The sequence below is a fragment of the Hemicordylus capensis genome, chromosome 17, assembly GCF_027244095.1.
Source record: "Hemicordylus capensis ecotype Gifberg chromosome 17, rHemCap1.1.pri, whole genome shotgun sequence".
Lineage (NCBI taxonomy): Eukaryota > Metazoa > Chordata > Lepidosauria > Squamata > Cordylidae > Hemicordylus > Hemicordylus capensis.
The window spans coordinates 14222900-14245991 of record NC_069673.1 but is presented as its reverse complement, the minus strand read 5'-3'; the positions used below and the strand labels follow the sequence as shown (position 1 = coordinate 14245991).

The following is a 23092-nucleotide window of genomic DNA, read 5'->3' as shown; positions in this document are numbered from 1 at the left end:
GAAAGAGGTGGTGTACCAACCAGACTAAGTCTCTCTAAATAAAGACGCGCATGCGTGCGTGCGACAAATTTTGACCTACGTAGCGATCCGTCGTCAAACTGAAAGCGGATCACGTGCATGCCTTTTCATTTTTTTAGAGGCGCCTCCCCATCCCCTACTTTTCGCTCCGAGTTTCATTTCGTGCGGAGTGCCGGTTTCACGATACTGTCGTGAAAAAGGGATCGCGGCGGCGCGCTTTACGGCACGCCCTCCCGGTGTGGTTCGGCGGGCGGAGAAGGATGTTCGGGGGCGCCGCTGAGGAGGAGGATACCGACTTCCTCTCCCCGACCGGCGGGTGAGAGAGAGCAGCGGGGCGGCTTCAGGCGGGAGGGGGAGCACAGCCGGAAGGGGAAGAGGGGGCTACTTCCGCTTCCGCCGCTCTGCCCGGGCTCAGGCTGCTGCAGCTGTGCTGCTCGGGAGAGACTGCTACCTCCTCCTCCTGGGGGTTGCTTTTGCCCCAGAGCCGCTTTCTCCCCTCTTCCTTTCTTTCCAGAATCCAGCCTTTGAGCAGGCTCGGCCCTTTGCCAAGAGTGCCCCTGAGCATGTGCAGAGTACCTTCACTCAGCCACCCCCACTGATTCAAGGGGTTTCGACTTTTTTCTTCCTATTTTAAAAAAAACCAACAAAAAAACCTCAGAAGAGTACATAGGAAGCTGCCGTATACCGAGTCAGACCCTTTGTCAGCTCAGTGCTGAATGCACAGACTGGCAATGGCTTCTCCAAGGTTGCAGGCAGGAGCCGCTCTCAGCCCTGTCTTGGAGATGCTGCCAGGGAGGGAACCTGGGCCCTTCTGCATGCAAAGCAGATGCTCTGCCACTGAGCTACGGCCCCATCCCCTGAATGGAATCTCCTCCAGTGGTCACATGAGGACTCCCATCCCAATGCAAACCCTGTTTAGCAAGGGGGACCATTCATGATAACTGCTGCAAGACCTGCCCTTAATTTCGACAGCACTGCTCATGAATCACTTAACTTGGCTGTAAGCCAGTGACTGTAACTGCCAAGTCCTCTGGTCAGGAGCCGGCTGAGCTGTGTTGTCATCACTAGCCAAGGAGGCAGGAGGGCTCCAAGTGAGTGCCCCTTTCAAGCCTTAAAAGTACCTCCAGGGGTTTGTGTACCCTTGCACTGATTCCTGACTCTGGGGCAGGTTCTAGAAGAAGTTAGTTGTGACTGACTGAAGTCCTGTTAATTTCAATCAATTTCATTAACTTCAATGAGGCTTAGTCAGGGCTAACTATGTCTGGCTTCTGCTTGGGGGTGTTGTTGTTTAATCATTATCATCTAGTAGCCGATGATAGACCTGTCATCCATCACCAAGCTTGTGTCCATCACCACATCCTGTGGCAGAGAATTCCATGGATTAATGATGATGGGATTTGTAGTTCAACAACAGCTGGAGAGGCCCTACAATGGTGGGCCACTCTGTGAAACAGGATGCTGGACTGAATGGGCCTTGGGGCTGATCCAGCAGGGCTGTTCTTATGGTGCTACCCTGTACCCTCTTCCCTTCCTGGTCCAGTTGAGTGCAGCTTCCCTGTTCTGGAATGAGTCAGGCAGAAATTCAAGGTCTGCCTGGCTTTTATCCTTCTTGTGTGCTCATATTGTTGCAATATGGGGGCAACTGACGGAAGCGTGATTGTGACTGAGAAATCTCTGGGTGCGAATTCAGTGGCTGTGTTGCCTTGAATATCTCAAGGCGGTGGTGGTGGGGTGGTGAATTGTCTCTCTGGACTCTTTCGCAAGGGCACAGATAAGGGAACGGAGAGCTGAGATTGTGCGAGGGAGCTGCATGGTTGGAATGAGAGGCTAGCGGTGTTGGTTGATCAGCATTGCTGGGGGAGATGATTGAGGGAGCTCTAGTCTGTGCAAACTTCTGCTTCAGTTGATTAGTCTTTAAGGTGCCAGGAAAACATTTGTTGGCCTTGCCATGACAGATTAACAGAGCTGGATCTTTAAACAAACAAACAGTTGAGAACATTGTCTCATCAGCAGCACAATATGAAAAATAGTTGCTTCAGGGTGGTGTTGTGAAAGCTTTGGCGGCTGACCTCTTAGAAAGGATTTTCTAGGGGTGGGGGCAAACCAGGAAGTTTGTGAAGCATCCAGAAATGAAACATGATCAGGAAATGCGAAAGATGGTGAATTCCCTGATTACACCACCATGATCAGAGTTCAGTACTGGCCACAGGATTTAGAATCCCGAGCTCTCCAGTGGTTGGGCTTCATAAATGTTAAAACAACACAGCTTCTAGTCCGTAAGGTCGTCGAGAAACCTGAAAGCACGTGGATGACCCCGGGTGGAATCTCAGAATCGGCTTTTCAGAAAGTAGTCTTGCTTTTTTCAGATGCTGGTTGGGTTGAAAATAAGCACCAATATTTCTTATTTCTTTAAGGAGCTTCTGCCTTCCCTTTTTCCCTGGCAAAAGCACATGCGGACCACGTGAGGCAGTGACCCACAAGCCTGTGGCCAAAGCCAAGTTGTGTCACTGCCAAATGTCTCCCTGGCCTGACTTTCCAGACGGAAAACAGCCTTGATCATAATTCCCCTCCTCTGCTTGCCCTCAGTATGGAGGACTTCATGTTTAGGTTGTTGATGATTGCATCAGAAATCCTAACAATGGCAGGAGAGCTCTCTTTCTGCTCACAAGGTCATTCGGTGCTTCCAGAAGGTCACTATTGTGCAAACGCAGGGTTACCTTTGGAAATCCAAGTAGCCTTAAAAAAAGAAAAAAGCTGGGAAAAGCTGCTGATACTCCAGGATGGGAAAGGGACTGAGGGAGGCGTGATTCCACTTTAGAAAAACAGCAATGAAGCTTGAATGGATGGGGTGGTAAGAGACCCAGCCAGCAAGTCGGGGAATTCTCGAACGGCCATGTCGGGCCCATGGCGGACGGAGTATTTCTGGCAGGCAGTCCATGGGTTTGTTTTTTCGGTGGTAGCTCCTTCTTGGGAGCTGTTGGCCCGCAGCTAAAACCGAACTTCGGTCTTGAGATAGTTGCAGTTGCAGTTCGGCATAGCGCAGGATTTAGAACCTGTGTCTCTGTGTGTTTAACTTCTCAGAAATCTCGCTTTCAATTTGGTTTTTTAAAAGCGAGTTTTTGCCTCTTTGGGTTGTGGCAGCAGCCTTGAAACCCTGCACTAAGTTCCTCGTCCTAGGGCAAATGCAGAAAATTGGAGAAAGGCTTGCTCCAGTGCACGCTGTTCTCTTCCCGCCCCCGTGACAGAATGCCTCTGCACCTGGAAAACTAACATGTCAGAGAGAGGTTTCTAATTGTGCTAAGACGTGGCCTCTTTTCTGCTGGTTTTTGGAAAAGAGAGCTGCTGTAATTCAGAAGCAGTGCGTAATTCTTGCTTTCTACAAAGCACTTTGACTTTTCCCCCCTTTAAAGGTGGGAAGATGAAGATGCCTTTTTAAAAATAAATAAATTACAAGTTCAGTGTTACAGCCTTCTGGAGTCAGTGTTCAGTGTGACTGGGGTGGAAGGAGTTACGGTGTTCTAATACATGACTCAAAAAGGCTGAAATGGAACCGCTGAGCTGGGCTTCACAATGAAACATGAATATCTCTGCATCTCACATGCTTCCCCCTGCAAAAAAAAAAAAAAAAACCCTGTAGATGATGGCATCAAACAAGCAAATGGTTTTCTCCCCATATAGAGCCAGGCTGGCCTCTCTCTTTGGACTGGATCAGACAGCTACGGGCACCAGCAATGAATTTTTCCAATATACAGCACCCAAGCAGCCGAAAAAGGGTCAACCGGCCGCTGGTAAGTAATTGGTTATCACTCCCTGTCAAGGTGGTGACTAACTAGCTCGTCTCTTCAGTGTCTTTTTTCGAAAGGTGTTATATTTCTTTTGGGTGTGGGCAGTGTTTGTTGTAACAGAGTGACGTGGCTAATTTCTGGATAATGTGGGGGAGAATTCAAGCATCTATTTCCTCACCCAGGGGCTTGGGTGGTACAGTCTAGGACAGGGGTTCTCAGTGTTGGGTCCCCAGATGTTATTGGACTTAAACTTCCATAATCCCTTGCCCCAGTGGCCTTTGGTTGGGGATTATGGGAGTTGAAGTCCAATAACATCTGGGCACCCAACGTTGAGAAGCCCTGGTCTAGGAAAGGCTTGGCCGTGAGACCAGTGTTTCCTGTAACAGGGATTCCCAGATGTTGACTACAACTCTTATCATCCTCTGCCAAAAGGCGTTGCAGCTGGGGATGATGGGGGGTTGTAGTAAGCTACTAGCTTGGAATCCCTGTGACAGGGAATAGTGGGTGTGACCCTCCAAACTAAAGAGGCTTGCAGGCAGATGCTTAGCAGGAAAAGCTGCTGATGCTTGTGGGCAAATGTGAAATGTGTCACCATCTAACATGTGTGCTGACTTGACTCTGTGTGCTGCTTCAGCTGCAGGCCCCCCATCCCAGAAGTCGCCCACGCCCACACCTACTTCGGGAGCCCCGTCCGTCTTCTTTGCTACGGCCGTTCACGCATATCGATTGTAAGTACTCTGCCGGAGGAAGCTGCGGAGGCTTTCTGCTGGCTGAGTTAGCGTCTGCTTCCTCACAAGTGCCACTCGCCTTTCAAGAAGCCCAGGGTGGCCATTGCTGTGTCTACTGGGCCATTGCTTAAGTTGGGGTGGCATTCATCTTGGGATGACACTAAAATCTAGCTTCCGTAGGAAACTGGCTTCTGCTGAGTCAGAGCCTTTTCCCCTCTAGCTCAGTATTGTCTGCACTGGCTGGCAGCAGCTCTTTGGAGCCTCAGATGGCTCTTTCCTAGCCTAACCTGGAGATGCTGCCAGGGATTGAAACACAGGACCCTCTGTATGGAAAGCAGGGCCTATCACACTACAGTCCTTCCCTGTCACAAAGAGGCAAAATTACTTGTATGTAGTCCTTGGGTGGAGGAGGGGGCGGTGGGGAGGGATAGCTTTTAGCACAAGTGTGTGGGATGCTAATAGGCTTTCCCCTTCCATCTCAGCACAAACGGGCAGTACGTGAAACAAGGCAAATATGGTGCAGCCGTGGTGGGGAGCCATGTTACCAAAGAGGTAAGAGAAGGCGCAGCACGTTGTGCCAATGCTTCCTTTGTGCCTCTGTCGCCGGGCCATGTCTGGTTCTGCGGGAATTGGAGGAGCTGTCTCGATCCATGTAGTCCACTGACGTCTGTTTCCTTCCATCCCGAGCAGCTGACGTGGGTGACGGTTTGAGATCAAGCCAGGTTTCCCTTGGTGAGGGTGGTGTGGTTCCTCCCAGGGGGGAAAGTGTAGGGTAATCGGCTTCTCATTCCATCGTTACTGGCCTGCTGGTGGTGGAGATCTGGGTGAGCATCTGTAGAAATGACGTGAAGCTCTTGTCTCAGGTCAGGTCATTAGTCCAAAGAACCCAGTGTGATCTACTCTCTTCTTCTCCCCTCCCTTCTTTCCGTCTCTTTTACAATCCAGTACAGGATCCTCCTTTATATCAGCCAGCAGCAGCAGATCACGACTGCCAGGATCCATTCAGGGTTTGTTCTCACGGTAAGCCTTGCTGCTAAGGAGGACAAGAATCCAGTCCGTAGGACTGCACTGCATGTTGTTGGTGGTTACAGTTTCTAACTTGTGTTTCACCCCAAATTAGGGGTGTGAACGAATCTCACTCGAATCGATTCGAGTTCGAAACCATTGAATTGAGTGGAGATTCGCTCGAATCGATTCCAATTTGCCCAAAGTCTAAATCGAATTCGGTTGAATCAACCAAATTTGATTAGACTTTGGGGGAATTCGAATTGATTCGAGCGAATCTCCATTCAGTTCAATGGCTTCAAACGCGAATCGATTCGAGTGAGATTCGTTCACATCCCTACCCCAAGTCGGGTCCTCGAGGCAGTTTATGAACATAAGAATAAAACCATGTACGAACTCTAGAAGTAGAGGGCGTAAAATGCTATTTATTAGCTTACCATGAATAGTTCTGTCTCTTTTAAAGCATGCAGAGGTCGTCTTCTTCCAGTTCAACATTCCTGGTCCCGTTTGTGCACTTCTTTTGGTTTTTGTTTTAAGACAAGCTGCTCCTGACGTTCCCAGGTCGGAGAGCTGATTGGCTTGGAGCAGCAGCCGTCTGCCCTAGTCCATGTGAGGTGTGCTTTCCCTCCTTCCAGGTCCAGCCCAACAACTACAGCACATTCTATGATGACCAGAGGCAGAACTGGTCCATCATGTTTGAGTCGGAGAAAGCGGCGCTGGATTTCTGCCAGCAGGTATCGAGGACGCGTGTTGCCTTGTGTGTAGTGGTGGTAGTTTTAAGCCAGCCCTCTGGTGTGTCTGTTGGGTCTCTGGCAGCACTCGGAGCGTGCGACATCAGGGGGGCCCAAATTCGGGTCCCCAGATGTTATTGGACTACAACTCACATCACCCCCTGCCGCAATGGCCCTGCAGCTGGGGATGATGGGAGTTGTAGTGCAACAACATCTGGGGACCCAAATGTGAGAACTTGTGTGCTGCACTCAGCCCTGGTTATCCTTGCTGCTGCTCCCCTCCCTCCCTCCCTTTAGATTGCAAGCTGCTTAGGGCAGAGACCTGCTTACTGTTGGCTGATGCTGCAAAGCACCACATACACCCATGGCGCTACAGACACACAGGATCGCCTGTGCTGGTCTTAACCTTTGTCCAGAGTGTCCGCACAGCTTCTCGGACCCCCTCTGTGCCATTCCCAGGAGGGTTTGGGTCACTGTGGCTTGTACAGGTCAAGGAGAAGAAGGATTTGGTTCTTCCTTTTTGCAGCTTTGCATTGCCAAATACAACAGCAGCCCTTCTGCCGACTCAGTGCTGTACCAGGACCTCATCATCGGAGAGGGCCAAGGTGTGGAGGCGGGAGATTCCCTGGAGGTTGCCTTCACGGGTTGGCTGTTACAGAATGGTGCTCTCGGACAGGTAAAACTGGAGTGCGGGGGGGAGAGAGAGGTGCTCTTCCGTTCACTCATCTTCTGAGTAATAATTCGCAACAATAATTAATATGATTTACTTTCACATCCTGCCCTTTCTCCAAAGATCTTGGCGTGGGGGACACATTTTAGCCGCTCAATAGCCCTGAGAAGCTTTTCCCCGAGACAGAGTCACTTGCCCACGGCCACCCAAAGCATCCGAGTTGGCCAGTTCAGTAGTCATATCCTGCCTCTTGATGTCAGACATACCTAGGCAGCTTGCAATGGTAATAAACTTGAAAACAACAAAAATATCCAAATGATTTTGGATGTATTATATTGGTCTGTTGCTTTTTTTTGTTTTTGAGTCACCGACAAACAAATACATTTTTGTATGGAAAATACACTGCTGTGCTTGGCCGAGCTGTGTTTGGACTACAACTCTCATCATCCTCAGCCACAGTTTATTGTGGCAGGGGAAGATGGGAGTTGTAGTTCTCCAACAATTAGAGGGCCAAGTTCTCCAGGCCTGTTCTAATCCACCTGTGTGCTATAATTGCTCCCAGTGTTCTCTTGTGAAGGATTTTCTCATCATTTACGGTATCTGTGCTTGGCCAAGATCCTGTTTCTCAGCCTCGTTTCCCCAGTCTGCAAAATGAAGGGCATGGGAAGTATTGTGAGTCTGCTCTGCCCCAGTGCCACGCAGGGCTGAAACATCGGCAAGATCTTCTAAGCAGCTCGAATGGCTGGATTTCAGTCAGTTCACTTTCTGTTTGACTCTTGTCTTTTTTTTTTTAACAGGTTTTTGACTCTAATATGAATAAAGACAAGTTCCTGCGACTCAAACTCGGCTCTGGCAAAGTTATCAAGGTGGGCATCCTCGTTCTGTTACTCTGGGATTTTGGAGGGGAGCAATTATATCTGCCTACAGATCTAAGCTTGTGGCATTTCTGTGGAAAGGGCAGAGTATCAACAGACTCCTCCGTTTCAAACCCATCGTGGTCAAATGTATCTCTGATGGGGCCAAAGATTTTTGGCTGGTCTCGTAAGCAAGATAGCTAGGATCCTGCCCCCTTCTGTGAAGTCCTAGGCAATCAGTCTCCAACTTTGGTTATGTGTTTCTGCAACCCAAGGGCTGGGACGAAGGCATGGTTGGACTCAAGAAAGGAGGGAGGCGCTTTCTCATCGTTCCGCCGGCGCTGGCTTACGGGCCTCAAGGAGTAGCCAACCGCATCCCCCCGGACTCAACCCTGGCCTTTGAGGTGGAAGTCAAGCGGGTGAGTATCTCCTTCCCAAACCCACTTCCAGTTGGAGGCCATTGTGGCAGGCGCTTTCCACCTTGGGTCCCTAGAAGATGTTGGTCTACAACTCTCAGGGGTATTGAGGATGGGAGTTATAGTCCCAACTAATTCTGGGGAACCCCTTTATTTTGGAGTTGTATAATATTATTTCAGATCTGGAGTAATAAATACTCATATAATAGAGCAATCCTTGTAACAAGGACCCAGCCACCATCTTGGAAATAGAAGACAAATCTATCCGTGTTGTCATCGTCATTTTTGACCCTCTTCTTTAACAACGCAATCCAAGAACTTCTTTTTGCCTCCTTAGGTGAGGCTTGTGAAGGACACCAGTTCCAATGGACAGAGCCTGGGTCCCAGAGATTTCCTCGCGCCTTCCCCGGCGCCAAACCTTGAAAACCCCAGTACAGACTCTGTAGGGGTGCCCCCTTCTACGCTACCTCCAAAGCCAGGGTGAGAAATCCGGAATAGTTCTCAGAAAATCCCAGCGTCGTTGCATGCCATTCTGCTGTAAATACACGGTTGCCTCTGTGTTTAAAACTTGGCATTGTGAACAAGAGCTGTGGTTAAGGTGGGAGCCCGTGTGATATCCAGATAAGTCTGCTTTCTCTGTTTCTGATCAACCTAGTGATGCCTTTCAGTTGGGGAACGTGTGAATGCAACAAGGGTATAAAAGTTTGTAGAACAGACTCTTCACACAGTTCTTGAAAACTTACATTTCCCCCCTGCCCCTTTCCCATATTTCAGAGAGCTGGCAGTGCGGGCCAAATCCAACTCCATCAGTGAGCAGCTAGCGGTAAGTCAAACTCAGCTGGACTTGTGTGTCTGACTTGCTGAAGCAAGGGTTGGGAGACACGCCCCTCCTCCCCCAGGACAGTTCCAAACCCTGCATCTGGCCTGTACGCAGGAGGCGGCTGAATCTGTAACCCCCGTCTCTCGTCCCCCTTCACCCCCAGAATCCCGACGTAGCGAAAGCGAAGCTGATTTCCCGGATGGCCAAGATGGGCCAACCCATGCTGCCCTTCCTCTCGGGCACGGCTCCAGCCCAGCTCGACTCGAGCGACTCGGAGATAGAGGTACGGAGACCCAGCAAGGGTGCAGGGTCTGTGGAATTCCAGAACAAATTCTGGCACTGAATCATAGACTGGAATGGAGGCTTGGCGGGGTGGTGGTGAGATTCTAGCGTTCCTCCTGCTGCTTGTTTCTGGTTCTTAAACGACGGTTGTGAGTTAACGAACTCTGTTAACTGGCCATTTGGCACCATTAGAATTTCTAGCTGGTCGCTGCTCTTGGGTAAGCAACCACTATTTTGTGTCTTAAAATTGTTCCTTGCCCAAGGGCAGTGGCCAGCTAGAAATCCTGAATTGGCACTGTGGCGCTGTCATGTTGCTAACTCCCAACCACAATCCTTTCTGGAACGAATTGTTCAAAGATTCGGGGATGGGTCTTGGTTTTTTCTGTCCACCGAGTTCAGCAAGCCGCAGCACAGACGTCTCTCTGCTGTCGGTGTTTTAGGTTCCCTGATGTAGCAGGGAATGAGACTGCTGCAGCTACCGTGTCTCTCAAGTTCTTAAAGGTACTTGTGAAGTCTGGCTTGCAAGCGAGTCGCTGGTACTACTCAGGAACCTGAAACTCCATCCACAGCCAAATGCACCTCTTTTTCTTCTAATTAATTAATTGTCTTTATCCTTATACACCTGTCCAAAATTATGTCTCTGGGCAGTCTACAGCACTATAAAACAAATCATTAAAACCACACTTCTAGTTTCAAAAGCTTGGGTGAATAAATGCACCCTTGGAGACTTCTTAAAAGTTGTCAGAGATGGGGAGGCTCCTTTTTCAGCAGGGAGGGTGTCTTGTCCCTCTCTCACCTGCCTCTTTCAACCTCGCCCCACATTTTTAGTTCACTGATATCTTCTGAGTGCTCTTGAGTGCTTTTTCCTACAGTCACGACCTCTGGTCTGCGGAGACGCAATTTAATTCTCGTTGTTGAACACAGAATATTCTCGGGGGGGAACGTGTGTTTGCAGGATCCAAATACTGTGCGAGGAGTGGCTCAGCCTGCTCCGTCCTCTCCGCTGAAGCCAGCCCCTCCAACCACCCTCCCTCAGATGACAGCACAAGGTAAGGGGCGTCTGTGTGTGTGTGTTTTCAGAGTTGAACGTTGTTTGGGCAGGTCCCAGCCATCCACTTCCAGCTTGCAAATGGGGCCAGATGGTGGTTGAAAAGGAAGCTGCCATTCTAAGATCCCCCCCCCCCCAAGAGCTAGAATGACCTTCCAGACAAGGGTTAGCCTTCTTCGCCCCTGTGAAGCAAAGCAGTCCTAAAGATGTGTGTGGGATTCCTGGTTCTGGGCAGAGAGGGCATCTGAAAATGGGTGGCTTTGGTGGGCCTGCTGCAGGGTGGCCAGACGGAAGCCGTGATGGGGCCTCTTCGCTGAACCTCCCCCAAGCGGCAACATGTCTGTGGGCTTTTGAGGGAGATGGTTGGCCCTAACCCAAGGCTGCATGACTTCGACGGTCCAGCTATTGTTGGGCGACAACTCCAATCATCCGCAGCCAGAGGCTGGGGGTGGTGGGAGTTGTAGTCCAGCTGGAAGGCCGAAGTTGTGCAGCCATGCGCTAGGCCTTCTAGATCAAGTCGGTCCCCCGTGGGCTTCCCCAGGCTAGGAATGGAGAATGAGGTGGGGAAGTAACATCAGCCAGGAGGGAGAGCTTCTTTCGTCTGCTGCAGCCAAGGCCACTTGTCTGCACAGCAGCCCGTAATGCCGACGCTTCCGGTCCCTCCTCAGTGCCTCAGCCAGCTGTTTCCGGACTCCAGGTGCCCTCGGCCACCATGATCCCTGCTCCCCTCCAGCCACATCTGGCCCTTGCTGGGACTCCCCAGGGCTTCCAGGTACGGAGAGGCTGCCTGTCGGAGCCTCTTTCTCAGAGGGCAAGAGAACACGGGGTGAGGCGGGGCAGGGAGGCAGAGGCCCTGAGCAGAGCGGCCTAACGGGGGCCCTCTTGTTGGTGTTCCCTCCCTGGCTATTGGCCGCTGTGTGACTGGGCATGATGGACACTGTCAGTCCAAGATAGCCGGAGAACCGGAGTTGTGCAGCTCTGGCCAGAGCGGTGGAGGAGTCCCGTCGCCACCCTTGTGGCTGTGTGCCCACCCTCCATAGCATTGGGCACCACGTTGGATTGCCTCTGTGGTGGTCTGGTGGGTCGGGGGGTCGGCTTGAGCGAGACGGCCAGTCGAGATCCGGTCCCCTCGAGTTTCAGCGCTGTCTCACCGGACTCCTTTCCCCCACCTTCTCTCTTCTCTTCACAGCCATATACTGGGATGGCCTACGCCTACCCACAAGCCACCGCTGCAGCTTCCCAGCTCCAGCCGGTTGGGGCGATGTACCCAGCTCCTTTCCAAGGTATCTTTAAAAGCAAAAACACACACACACACACACACACACACACACACACACACACACACACAGAGTGCATGGGAGCTACTCCGGCCTAGCGGCTGAGTTGGGAGGCCCTCGTTCAAATCCTCCCACTGCCACGAGCTTCCTGAGGCAGGCTGCTCCCTCCAGCCTCCTCCCTGGCCTCCACCTCTGCATTCCCGAGGATCATGGGAGCCTGCCTTACAGGATGATTGGATGGCTTGTTGGAATTTAAGGCACAGGAAGCGCTTCAGCCACTGGAAACATAATATGTAGGAGCCGAAGATGCTCCACCACTGAGCTCTGGGCCCTTCTCCAAATGGGTCTCGGCTCATGCTCTGGGTGCCAGTCTTGGGTGGCCTCTTCTGTAGGCCACCTCACGCCTTCTCTCCCCCCTATCGCAGCAGCCGGAGACATGGGCTCATTCCTGATGACCGAAGCGCGGCAGCAGAACACGGAGATCCGCTTGGCTGTTGGCAAAGTGGCTGACAAAATGGATCGGCTGGTGGCCAAGGTAATGGGATGGTCAGGGTGCTGGATCCCACCCGAGAACCCATCCTCCGTGCTGATGCTCTTTCTCCCCCGCCGCCCCGCAGGTGGAAGAGCTGCAGAAACAGAATTCGGGGCATAGCCTCTTGCCAGGCATCTCCTCGGTTACTATGGAAACGGCCATGATCATGAGCAACATCCAGCGTATCATCCAGGTGAGCTCTGGGCTCCAGGGCACCCTTGTTGACCCCTCGGATAGAGAAAGACCCATCGGAGTCCTGAAGAGGCCCAATTACTTCTCTTCGTTGAGGCCCTGGGGCAGACATCGGCCGACTTCCGGCTTGTGGGGTGCGTCGTCTTCTGGGTTAGGAGTCTGAGGCCCACTAACTGGAACCAGTTCGTGCAAAATGGCGGCTCCAGGGATGGGGGGGTGGAAGTGTGGGCCAGAGCGAGTTACCTCCTGCCCCACCTGTGCAGGTATCTCAGACCAGTGCCAACCTGCATCTGAGTTCCTACAGATCAGGGCTTCTAGCAGCCTTTTGGTGGTTGTACATAAGAAACTGCCTTCTACCGAGTCAGACCCTTGATCCATCTAGCTCAGCATTGTCTGCACGGACTGGCAGCGGCTTCTCCAAGGTTGCAGGCAGGAGTCTCTCTCAGCCCTATCTTGGAGATGCTGCCAGGGAGGGAACTTGGAACCTTCTGCATGCAAGCAGGCAGATGCTCTTCCCAGAGCGGCCCCATCCCCTAAGGGGAAAACTATCTTACAGTGCTCACATGTAGCCTCCCATTCAAATGCAAACCAGGGCGGTTCCTCAGAGGCATCTGGTGGGCCACTGTGTGAAAGAGGATGCTGGACTGGGTGGGTCTTGGGCCGGATCCAGCAGGGCTCTGCTTATGTTCTTATGGGAGTGGGGAAACCCCTTCCAGTCTACTGCATTAGTAAAGCAAATGCAACAGTGTAGAACTGAACCCAAAACATGACCCAGTAAAGGCCAAATTTAAAACCCACCAGATGTTATCTGCAGATCAAGAGCCTCTCTGAGAAGATGGGTCTGTAGATGCCCTTTAAAAACCCCAAGAGAGGGGAGCACAGTGAAGCTCTTCTGGGTATTCCAAAGCCCAGGGGCCACCACCGAAAAGGCCCTGCCTCTAGCCACTGCCAACTGTTGCCCATTGTGGCAGGGGAATGATGAGAGTTTGCAGTCCCACAACATCTGGGGGAGGGACCCAGGGTTGGGAATCCCCTGCCCTAGAGCCGTGATTTTCAAACGGGGCCGACAAATCGATGTGGCAAGTACCGCCCAAGGCAGAACAGTGGGAAGACTGCCGCCCAAGGGTCAAGAGGAGTTGGACTTGGGTGGGGAGAGAATCATTGACATCGGAATAAACACGCCAAGAGGGCGGAATGGTGTTGTTGCCCGGGTATCCTCGGCTCTGACGCCCGGCGTTTTGCCCGGCAGGAGAACGAGCGGTTGAAGCAGGAGGTCTTTGAGAAGAGCGGCCGCATCGAGGAGCAGAACGAGAAGATCAGTGAGCTGATTGAGCGCAACCAGAGGTGAGGAGCCGGGTGCTCAGTCCCGCCGGTCGGATCCAGCCAGCTGCAGCAGCCGGATCTGGCCCTCGGTCCCACCATGCGCTTGCCCCGCTTTCCTCCCCAGGTATGTGGAGCAGAGCAACCTCCTGATGGAGAAGAGGAACACTTCCCTGCAGGTGTCGACCGAGCACACGCAGGCCAGGGTGCTCCACGCCGAGCAGGAGAAGGTACGCCAAGAAGAGGGGCCGTGGGGCACGGAGGGGGTCTGCGGAACAGCTGGGAGGTGCCTGGGTGCTCTGGTCTTAGGCTAAAGAACTCGGCAGTGGGGAGGTGGTGGCGGGCGGGGGGGGAATGGGGGCTGAAGCTCGTGTCGGATACACCGTAAGGAGCGAGTCGGACTCTCTGCTCTAGCAGTGGGACATAAGAAGCTGCCTTATGCCGAGTCGGGCCCTGGGTCCCTCTAGCTCAGGATTCTCGACACGGACTGGCAGTGGCTCTCCCAGGTTCCAGGCAGGCGTCTTTCCCCGCCCTACCTGGAGATGCTGCCAGGGATGGTACTGGGGACCTTCTGCACGCCAAGCAGAGGCTCTGCCGCTGAGCTACGGCCCCGGCCCCGAAGGGGAATCTCCCGCAGTGCCTTCTGGTGCGGTGCTCACAGTTGCTTCTGCCGACTGGAACTCCTCTTTGGGCAGAAAACTGTCCAAAAGTTGGGACAGTTTGGGATTTTAAAAAAAGGCTTAGAAATAAAACTCCGTGAAACTAGCTTTGTGCTGCTTAGTGTTGCATTATGGCTAGCGGTGAGGCTCGTACAATAAAAATAGAAATGATGGTTGCAACTGGTATTTGGAGGCATCTTGCCTCTGAGGCTGGAGGTGGCCTATACTTTGGGGATAGCCTATGCCTTGGGCCCTACTCAAACCAACTGCAGGGTGTGGACTGCCCTACCAGGCAATTTTGGCATGCCAAACCTCTGGACCACAGAACACTCCAATTTCTCTGAACCATTTGGAGTGCTGCCTTCCTCTCTTAATGAAAATCTCTCTCTCTCTCTTTCTCTCTTCTGCTTCTGGTGGTGGTAATTCTTCTCTCCTGTTGCCACTTTGCTCTCTTTAGCACATGCTGCCACAGGATCAGGGCTGGGACCAGGTGAGGCCTTGTCCTCTGATGTCCGGATCACCTGGAATTCCATTCCCCCCTTGCTCCCGCACCCCCCTCATTCATTCAGAGTTGCCCTTTCTGACCTACACGGGCCCCAAACCCCAGCTCTCCTCTGCAGGTCTCCGTCCAGTGGGCCCCTCTGCCGGGGTTGCATGCCAGTCGGGATCAGGCCGTGCCCCACGGAGATCATGCGACTCCGAAAATGTGCTTTTGGCAGCAGATACAAAAGCTAGCATTGGATCGTGCGGAGGCCGTGTGTCTCGAAGGAGCTCATTCTCCTCTTCCGGGCGCTTTCTGTCGCTGCCCTCTGACCCACACACCTCCCGATCCATTCCGGAGGCGCTGGCCGGCATTCCCCGCCATGGTGTCTCTTCTCTTGCATTGCAGGTCAAAGTGGCTGAAGAGCTGGCAGCCGCTACGGCACAGATCTCCCGGCTGCAGCTGGAGCTGACCGGCCATCAGAAGAAGGAGATGGAGCTGCGGTCCCAGCTGAATGTGGCCCTGAAGGAGGCAGAGAGGCACGGGACGCAGCTCAACCAGCTGCAGGCACAGCTGACGGGTGAGGGAGGCTTCAGGGAGGGGCTCAGGTCAGGAAAGAGTACCTCCAAGACGCGTGCAGAGAGCTCCTTTTCTCTGCCAGAGTACATCCTTCTGGGTTACCTGTGTCTTTTGCTCTAAAGGGGCAGAACTTTGCTTCCAGATAGTCCTTGGTGTTTGCTTTTAAAGAACAAGTTTCTAGTCCCTTCCGACTTGCTTGACTCATTTAGTTTGCATCAGGGGCATTGCTGGGTACTTAAAAGATCCAGGGCCTGGATCCACAGCCCTTTTTCAATCATATCCCCACCCCCACCCCCAAAATTACACTTATTACTTAAAGTATCTAATATACAGCGCTTTTGAAGACAGGAGCAGCCGAGAGCGAGGTGAGGCCAAGGGGTCTCTCCCTTGCTCTGTGCAGGTGCCTCCACGGCTGTCTTTCCTTTCTGGAAGAGGTCGAGGAGGAGGAGGTGGCTGATGAATTGGAACCAAAATCCTTATTATTATGGTCATTGACCAGATGACAGAGGCACAGACAAACATAGCGAATGACACTTTTAAGTACACAATAACAACCCCTTTGGGTGTCAATCTCCCAATAAGCCCCCAGAGATCCAGTTCGGATATGAATCGCCTGGAATAACCTGCAACCTAATTATGTAATTAAAAGTAGCAATGTGCTGCTTTAATCCGCTACTGTCTGATGTTGACAGGGTGAATGATGAGATTTGGGGCTCCGGGCCATTCATTGGGGGCCTCTGCCCCATAGACCGCCTCCGAATTATGCCCCTGGCTTGCGTATGAACATATTGCCTCCCGCGAGGGCCTGATCGGATGGCAGGCTCATGCAGGGGAGGAGCTGGTCCTTCTAGGGTTCCTGTCCTGAGGGAGCTCTCGCCTTTTTGGGTCCCTCTCTCGGGTCTGCGTCTCCATGTCAACTCGGCGCCCCGCCCTCTGCAGAGCTTCAGGAGTCATCCGAGGACACCCGGAGCAAGTTCCAAGTGGAGAAGCAGAGCCGGAGGCAGCTGGACGGGAAGGTGGCGGCCCTGGAGGAAGAGCTGGCCGACCTCCGCGTGGAGAAGGCGAGCCTGGAGAAGGTAGGGCACCAGAGAGAGGAGGAGGAGGAGGCACAGAAATCCAAGTGGCGGTGCTTCTCAAGGCTGGAGTGCCCACCCTGGTGGTGGTCCAGGAGTTTTCGGACGGCTAAGAATACTTGGCATCCAATGGCTGAGGAAAAAGGCCCCACTTGGGACCTCCCCTCTGTATGTGGCAGAACCAGGTGGTTTTGAATGGACAGAAAGGACTGGATCATTTCAGGCTGCTGGCAGAATATCCCTCTCTTGTTCTGAATGCTCCATTCGGTTTAAAAACCAACGACATCGTTGTGGGTTTTTGTTTCCTCCCCCTGCTTCGGATCCAGAATCTCTCGGAGAGGAAGAAAAAGTCCCTTTTGGAGAGAGGACAGGCCGAAGAGGAGATGGACGAGATCCGCAAGTCTTACCAGGAGGAACTGGACAAGCTCCGGCAGCTCTTGAAGAAGGCCCGGACGTCGACGGACCAGGCTGCTTCAGAGCAGGTAGGAGGCAGGAGCGAATTCCTCCCTGGGGGAAGACCATAGAGGCGGTTTCCTGATGGAGGGGTGATTGCAGAGTCGAGAAGGGAGGCAAATCACACTGCATCCTCCTTCCTAATATCGGGGTGGAAGGCAGCCTATGGATTTAGCACCCTTGGGAACTCTCCTTGCCAAGAGGAGAGGAGAGCTGGTCTGGTGGTAGCAAGCATGAATTGTCCCCTTTGCTGAGCAGGGTCTGCCCTGGTTTGCATTTGAATGGGAGACTCCACTGTAAGATATTCCCCTTAGGGGATTGGGCCTCTCTGGGAAGAGGGAAGAAGGTGCTGCAGAAGGTGTTCATGCAGGAGGTCCCAGATTCCCTCCCTGACAGCATCTCCAAGATAGGAGAGCCTCCTGCCTCTAATCTTGGAGAAGCCGCTGCTGCCAGTCTGGGTAGACGATACTGAGCAATGGTCTGACTCAGTATAAAGCAGTTTCCTATGACCCCAGGGTTGGGAACGCTTGGAAGGGGACTGTTGTCTAAGGCTGACCAGTGTGTCCTTTGCGGGTGGGGCTGGAAGCTGTCCCTGATGCAGGCAGAGCTGGAGTCTCAGTGGGAAGCCAAATGCGAGCGCCTGCTCAGCACCGCCAAGGAGCAACACGCGTGCCAGTACCAGGAGGTGTGTGAGCAGAGGGATGCCCAGCTGCAGAAGGTCTCCCAGCTGGAAGAGAAGGTAGGCGTACTCCCTTCCTCCGTCCCTCTCTCTGCTTCCTCCCACAAATGGATGGGTCTCAGCTGCTGCCCCACCCAGGAGGGGCAGTTTCCCCAGCCCTCGGAGGCTCTGCTTTGCCCCGTCTTGCTGCCGTGGCCCCCGCAACCTTCCCCTGCAGCAGCCCAGCTCCACCTGTGCCCGGCAGACAGCGGGAGGCCGCTTGGTTGGCAGCCGGGCACGTGGAAGCGATCTTGGATCACCGCCGAGCCCCACAAGCCAAACCTCGGTCAGCTGTGGGAAAGCTGGCGCTCGTGCTATCCTTGCGTGTGTGGGAATCGGCTGCCGGATCTCCAAGCTGGCATTCTGCACCATCAAGTGTAACCAACACAAAACGGCTTGTTGTGAACCGCCCAGAGACATGCGTTCTGGGTACGTTAAATGAATAATCACCGGCGGGTCTGGGGGCTCTGGCTTCCTCGTAGCTTTCCCTGCTCAGAACCACCCGGAGCTCCGAGGACGAGACGCTCTCGGCACTGCAGGAGCAGCTGGAACAGCTGGAGCCCGTGAAGGGCAAGGTGAGTGGAGACCCCCCGGCCCCCTGCCCTCCGCCTCCTTGCTGTTTCTTCAGCCCCCCAGTCCAGTGGGGGGCAGCGCTGGGTGTCCCTTTGGTTTGGGGGAGTTGCCTTCCAAGCTTCCGGAGCAGCCTCGCCGACCTCTTCCTCGTCTCCTCGATGTCTCGCCTGGCATGCTGGCTGGCTGGCTGGGGGCAGGGAGGGGCCAACGGGAAGGGACCCCTGGGAATGCCCGTTCCTGACCTCCCTCCAGAGCAGGGCTGTGGTGGGACTGATCATCCATCTTTTGGCCGACCCATATAGCCACTGTTCCCTAGGCAGCTCACAAACAGAAAACGACGGAAAGAAATGTACAGTTAAAAGCACATTAAGAAAATAAAAAGCTACAATCAAAGACAAAAGGGTTTTTAGAAGTCCGGGTGAACAGGGCATCCTTTGCCTGGCATCTGAAAGAAGACGGTGATGTTGTGGTGTTAGACTACAACTCCCATCATCCTCAGCCACCATGGCCAGGGGTGATGGGAGTTGTAATCCAGCATCAGCTGGAGGGGCAAAGGCGTGCAGCCCTGTGGGCCAGAGGATTATTTTCACTTGATCCCCACCACAAATCGGGGAGTGCAGCTGGTCCAGAGCTTCATAACGGAGTCGGGAGTCGGTGGGGATTTGAATGCAGGACTCCAGGCCCAAAGCCCAGCCCTCTGGTCCCGTCGGACCCTGATGCTCTTGCCCTTCCACACCCCATGTGCCTTTCCTCCTGTCTCCTCTCTCTGCCCCAAACAGTATCTGGCCCTGCAGTCACAGGTAGCCGCCCTCAAGGCCCACTACGAGGAGCGGATCCAAGAGCTTGAGAAAGGCACGCAGCCACCATCGTCTGCGGACTCCACTGAAGAGGTGTGTGTGTGTGTGTTCGTGTTTTCTCGCACCCCGCTGCCCCAGATTTCCTTGTTCAGCATTGCTGGGGGAAATGCAGCCATCTGCAGCTAGCGGTGGGCGGAGGGGGGCTATAAATCAGGTGGCCACTTCCCTCCTAGCCTCCCCCACCGCCGGAGAGGATCTGTTTTTCCTCCAGGGAAGCCCTTCGTGCTGGAAGCCCATCGGCATGCCTGGGCCCTTCTGACACCTTGGCCCGTTTTCTCCCCAGGTGAAGAAGATCATGAACGGGGTGTTCCGGTCCCTGCGGGGCGAGTTTGAGCTGGAAGAGTCCTACTCCGGCAGGGAGGTCCTGGGCGTCGTCATGAACACCATCAAGGTATAGCTGGCGCTGGGCAGAGAGAAAACCAAAATTCCACAATTGTCAGAACATTCTGCAAAATGGAGCCTGTTGGCTGTGGTTCCTTTACTTGGCATAATTGATTCTGCTTGTGCTAGTTGTGAGAAGGGCGAGGAGGGTGAAGTTTCCATTCCTCCACTGAGGAGGAGGTCCAACCACTGCTGAGATTCCGCCAAACGTCAGCCATGAGGGCTAGGGGCTTGTTTTAAAGAAAGAAGTGATTCTCAGGGAGCCAGACTTTTGTGCACTCTGTTGCTGTGTTTGCCCAGAAGAAAGCGGTGGGGGGTGTCTGGGGGTTGTATGGAGGACTGCTGTGTATTTCAGGCAAGTAACTCCTCTTCTTGCTTCTCCCCTCCTGCTCCCAGACCATAACCCTTCAGCTGCTGGAGCAGAACAAGGAGAGCAGTGGCGAGGAGGAAGAACCAGGCCCCGTGGAGAAGAAGCCGGCAACCCCAGCCGCCGCCGCCGCCGCCGCTGCCGATACAGAGCACAGGAGCAGCTCTCCGCACGAACCACCGGCAACACCACCTTCTGTTCCCTCTGATCTCCCAGAGGCGCCGCCGGCTGCTGGCCCTCTTGCCTCTCCAGAAGCCGGCCGGGGCAGCCCGGACTCTGCGGCATCCCAAGCACGGGCCTCGGAAGAGCGTGACGAATCGACTCCGGCAGCCTTGCCTCGGACAGGGCTGGAAATCTCTCCGCTGCCCGCCAGCGAACAGGAGGCGGCCGTTGGCTCTAAGCAGGAAGATGGAAGCCGCACAGTGGAGCCGGTGCTTGCTGAGGAGGCGGTTTTGGAGCCGGCAGCTGAAGAGGGAGAGCAGAAGACAGAGGGTCCCGTGGCAGGCCCCGGCCGAGAAGAAGTCAGCTGTCTCGAGGCCCCGAGCCAGGATCCCGGGCTCTCTGCTTCCCTCTCTGGAGCAGCCGCTGACGAGCACAACCCGTCGGCAGAAGCCAAGCCGGGACAGGTCCTGAGCCCCACCCAAGCAAATTCCAGGTCAGTCCAGGAGGGCTGCTCTGCCCTGGGGATTTCTGCATCTGTTTCTGAGCAGGGCTGGCCTGATATTGGCCTTGCGGTGCTCTGCATTCTTCTTACTAGAATGTTCTGTGTGCTTCAGGCACCCAAAGCGAGATCTTATTTGGGATCTCTTGAAAGGCGGCGGCGGGTGGTGGTGGTGGTCCTCAAACGCCACAGTGGCCGAAAGCTGGGGACCCTGCCTTACAACTCTCTTTGTTTTTCCCCCCTTCCCTTCTCCACTCCACAAGTAAATTTCCCTTTTTAAAATCCCTGCTCTTGTCTTCCTCAGCCGCCTGGAGGACAAAGGCAGCTTCTTTAAAGCGGCAGTCCGGAAACCGTCCACCACGGGAGGGCCCCTGGAAGAGGACGAGGAGGAAGAACTGGTAAGAATTTGCGGGGAGGCATCTGGGATCGGCGCTTCCTAGTTTGAACTGGGGCGATGTGTCTGCTGGCAGAAACTCCGTGTTTGGAGGAATTTGTTGAGGTGTCCTTCCCTAAAATGTAGACACGAGTGGGCCACATAGAGGAATTGGTGCTGGGTCTTGCAATCTCAGCCTCCTCCTCCATTTTTAAAAGAAGAAACACATTTCTACCCGGGGTCGTTACGAAGGTAATGGTGCAATCCAGCAGGGGGCTGAACTGGGCTGGGGGGAGAGGCTGCTTCTGTTCCCTGCTGAGCTCCTCCAACCATCTCCCCACGACCAGCCAAGTTGATTACAAGGTAAGTTAGCAGGTGGGAAAGGCACAGCTGCTCCACGTCCCAGAATCTGGCTCGCTGTTGCCCAGAAGCATCTCTGGCCCTCGGTCGGTCCCGCTCTACTCGGCAGCGTTGAGCTAATGATGTCTTTCGGGGCGGGGCGGGGGTTCCAGAGCATGAAGGGCCAGCCTCCCCCAGCCCCGCTCTTCGGAGATGACGATGACGACGACGACGACCTGGATTGGCTGGGGTGAGCGGCTGACTGAGTGGATGAAGCGGCGAGATTTCTCGGGTGCCAGCAATGGCTCGCCAGCCCTGGGCCGCCTCGCATGGACCTGTCTCTTTTTGTGTGGGGCTCCCTGGATTGCTCACCTGGGTTGGCAGGAGATCTTGCCTGTTGACTTGCATTCTCGGGGGGGCTGGGGCAATTCCCGGAGCTGGCCTCTTCCTCCACCCCATGCCTGCATCTGTCCTAACCACGCACCTCTGCGCCCGACTAACCCTAAACGACTTATGCAAACGGGGACAGGCTTCTTTGCCAGGCCCCAGAAGAGGGGCTGGGGGTCTGCCCCTTCCCGGCTGCAGGATTCCCTCTCGGGGGAAATGCCGTGAGGAAAGCTCCGAGGTGCTGAGCCTTCTCTCCCCCACGTGGTTGGCGTTCCTGCTGTGCTGAGGCAGCCCTGATGTAAAGGCGGGCTGCTCCTTGCTCTGGATTGCTTCCTGGCATTGCAAGGGGAGGGAACCCGTCGTCACCAGCAAGAAGCGGCTTGCTTCCGAGGTGACCCCGCCGAGAGACCCTGCTGTTACCCCAGCGGAGAGCGCACCAGTTGTTTGTTGCCTTTAGCCCCGAGTTGGAGGGCTGGGGATTTCTTGGGTGAGTGAGTGTTTTTGTCCTCTTGTGTCCTCTCCCAGCTGTGTGTCTGTGGCTTACTAGCAAAGCCGCTGAAGTGTGAAACCGGCCCCACCTTCGCTCTGGCCTCGCCGCCTGGGTGACCCGCACAGCAGGGAGCCTTTATGCTCTCGCTCTTTGCTGCAAACACCGCCGGCCAGCGGGGTTCGGGACTCCTGCTTGCGGGCGCATGCCTCTGCGCTGCAGCCGAGTTGCCCCTCGGAGGCTGGTTCTGCAGCTTTGCAGGGAGGCAGTCGGGAGACGCCTGGCTGGGGGCCGGGTGGACAGCATCCAGTCAGTTCTCCTCGGGGAGAGCGGGGCTGTATAGGAGTCTCCAAACGCCTTGTAGGAGTATTTTGGAAATTAATCTCTGTTAAAAAAAAAACGTGATGTTGTCTCCACAAGCTTCCACGTCCCCCTCTCTTGTCAGACCAGACACAACAGACAAACTAGTTGGCTCTTCCTTCTGTGGGGGGACTTGGTCAGTGGGACTCCCTGCCACAAGCTTCCCTGTGCAGAAAATGCCTTGATCTCTCAGCATGGCCCCGCACTGCCCCTCACTGACTCACCTCTGGCGATAGCCCTTAAAGCCGCCTCGGTAGAGAAGGCTTCCGTGCTCTGGTCTCTCTGTGTCGACACATTTGGGAAGAAGCCAATCTGGTAATGGATCCGAATTGAAACTCACCCCAATAATAAGGTCCCCTCATCATGTTGCCTAACTTTGGGAACCAGTAGGAATACTCTGGAGTAAACCCAGATTTAGGCTGTGTCAGGCAATGAATGCTGTGAAGGACAGGTGTTGATTGCCAGCGGCTGAAAAAGGCCCAAAGGCTCGGTTTCCCGTTTCCCCCACGGCTTGCCTCTTGGCCCTGGTGGAGGGGTGGGGTTCCCCCTTGCAATGGATAGTCTCTCTCTGGAAATGGAACTTAGCTTGGCTCCCGGTTCTGAACCTTTTGCCATCTGATTTCGTGTCTTGGAAAAATAAAAGTGCGATTAAAATGGATGAAATGG

General features: G+C 54.0%; 2 protein-coding genes across 4 annotated transcripts in view; one reads left to right on the top strand and one right to left on the bottom strand.

Moving 5' to 3' along the window:
- Positions 1 to 219, bottom strand: part of SLC31A1 (solute carrier family 31 member 1) — a 14479-nt gene extending 14260 nt beyond the window's left edge. The window contains exon 1 of the mRNA XM_053282005.1: positions 80 to 219. The gene's annotated coding sequence lies outside the window, so the exon portion shown is untranslated. The remainder of the gene's footprint in view (positions 1 to 79) is intronic.
- Positions 204 to 23092, top strand: FKBP15 (FKBP prolyl isomerase family member 15). Of its 3 annotated transcripts, none has more exons than XM_053281999.1 (30): positions 204 to 334; positions 3697 to 3806; positions 4438 to 4531; positions 5014 to 5083; positions 5477 to 5551; positions 6172 to 6270; positions 6794 to 6943; positions 7735 to 7803; positions 8067 to 8210; positions 8545 to 8687; positions 8982 to 9030; positions 9191 to 9310; positions 10265 to 10358; positions 11026 to 11129; positions 11547 to 11640; positions 12060 to 12169; positions 12252 to 12359; positions 13608 to 13702; positions 13806 to 13908; positions 14795 to 14827; positions 15227 to 15398; positions 16337 to 16473; positions 16797 to 16952; positions 17510 to 17662; positions 18124 to 18216; positions 18994 to 19104; positions 19355 to 19462; positions 19849 to 20474; positions 20785 to 20878; positions 21366 to 23092. In XM_053281999.1, exons 1-30 carry the CDS (start codon positions 279 to 281, stop codon positions 21444 to 21446), a joined length of 3651 nt encoding a protein of 1216 aa, XP_053137974.1. In that variant the 5' UTR covers positions 204 to 278; the 3' UTR covers positions 21447 to 23092. The 3 variants fall into 3 exon arrangements, with proteins under 3 accessions (XP_053137974.1, XP_053137976.1, XP_053137977.1); XM_053282002.1 differs by lacking the exon at positions 204 to 334 and adding an exon at positions 599 to 1109 and having other exon boundaries at positions 5482 to 5551; XM_053282001.1 differs by lacking the exon at positions 14795 to 14827.

Coding starts and splice junctions, on each gene's coding strand:
- FKBP15 (XM_053281999.1), top strand. CDS start 279: ATGTTCGGGGGCGCCGCTGAGGAGGAGGATACCGACTTCCTCTCCCCG. Junction 11,641..12,059: donor GTACCCAGCTCCTTTCCAAG/GTATCTTTAAAA, acceptor CCCCTATCGCAG/CAGCCGGAGACATGGGCTCA. Junction 12,170..12,251: donor TGGATCGGCTGGTGGCCAAG/GTAATGGGATGG, acceptor GCCGCCCCGCAG/GTGGAAGAGCTGCAGAAACA.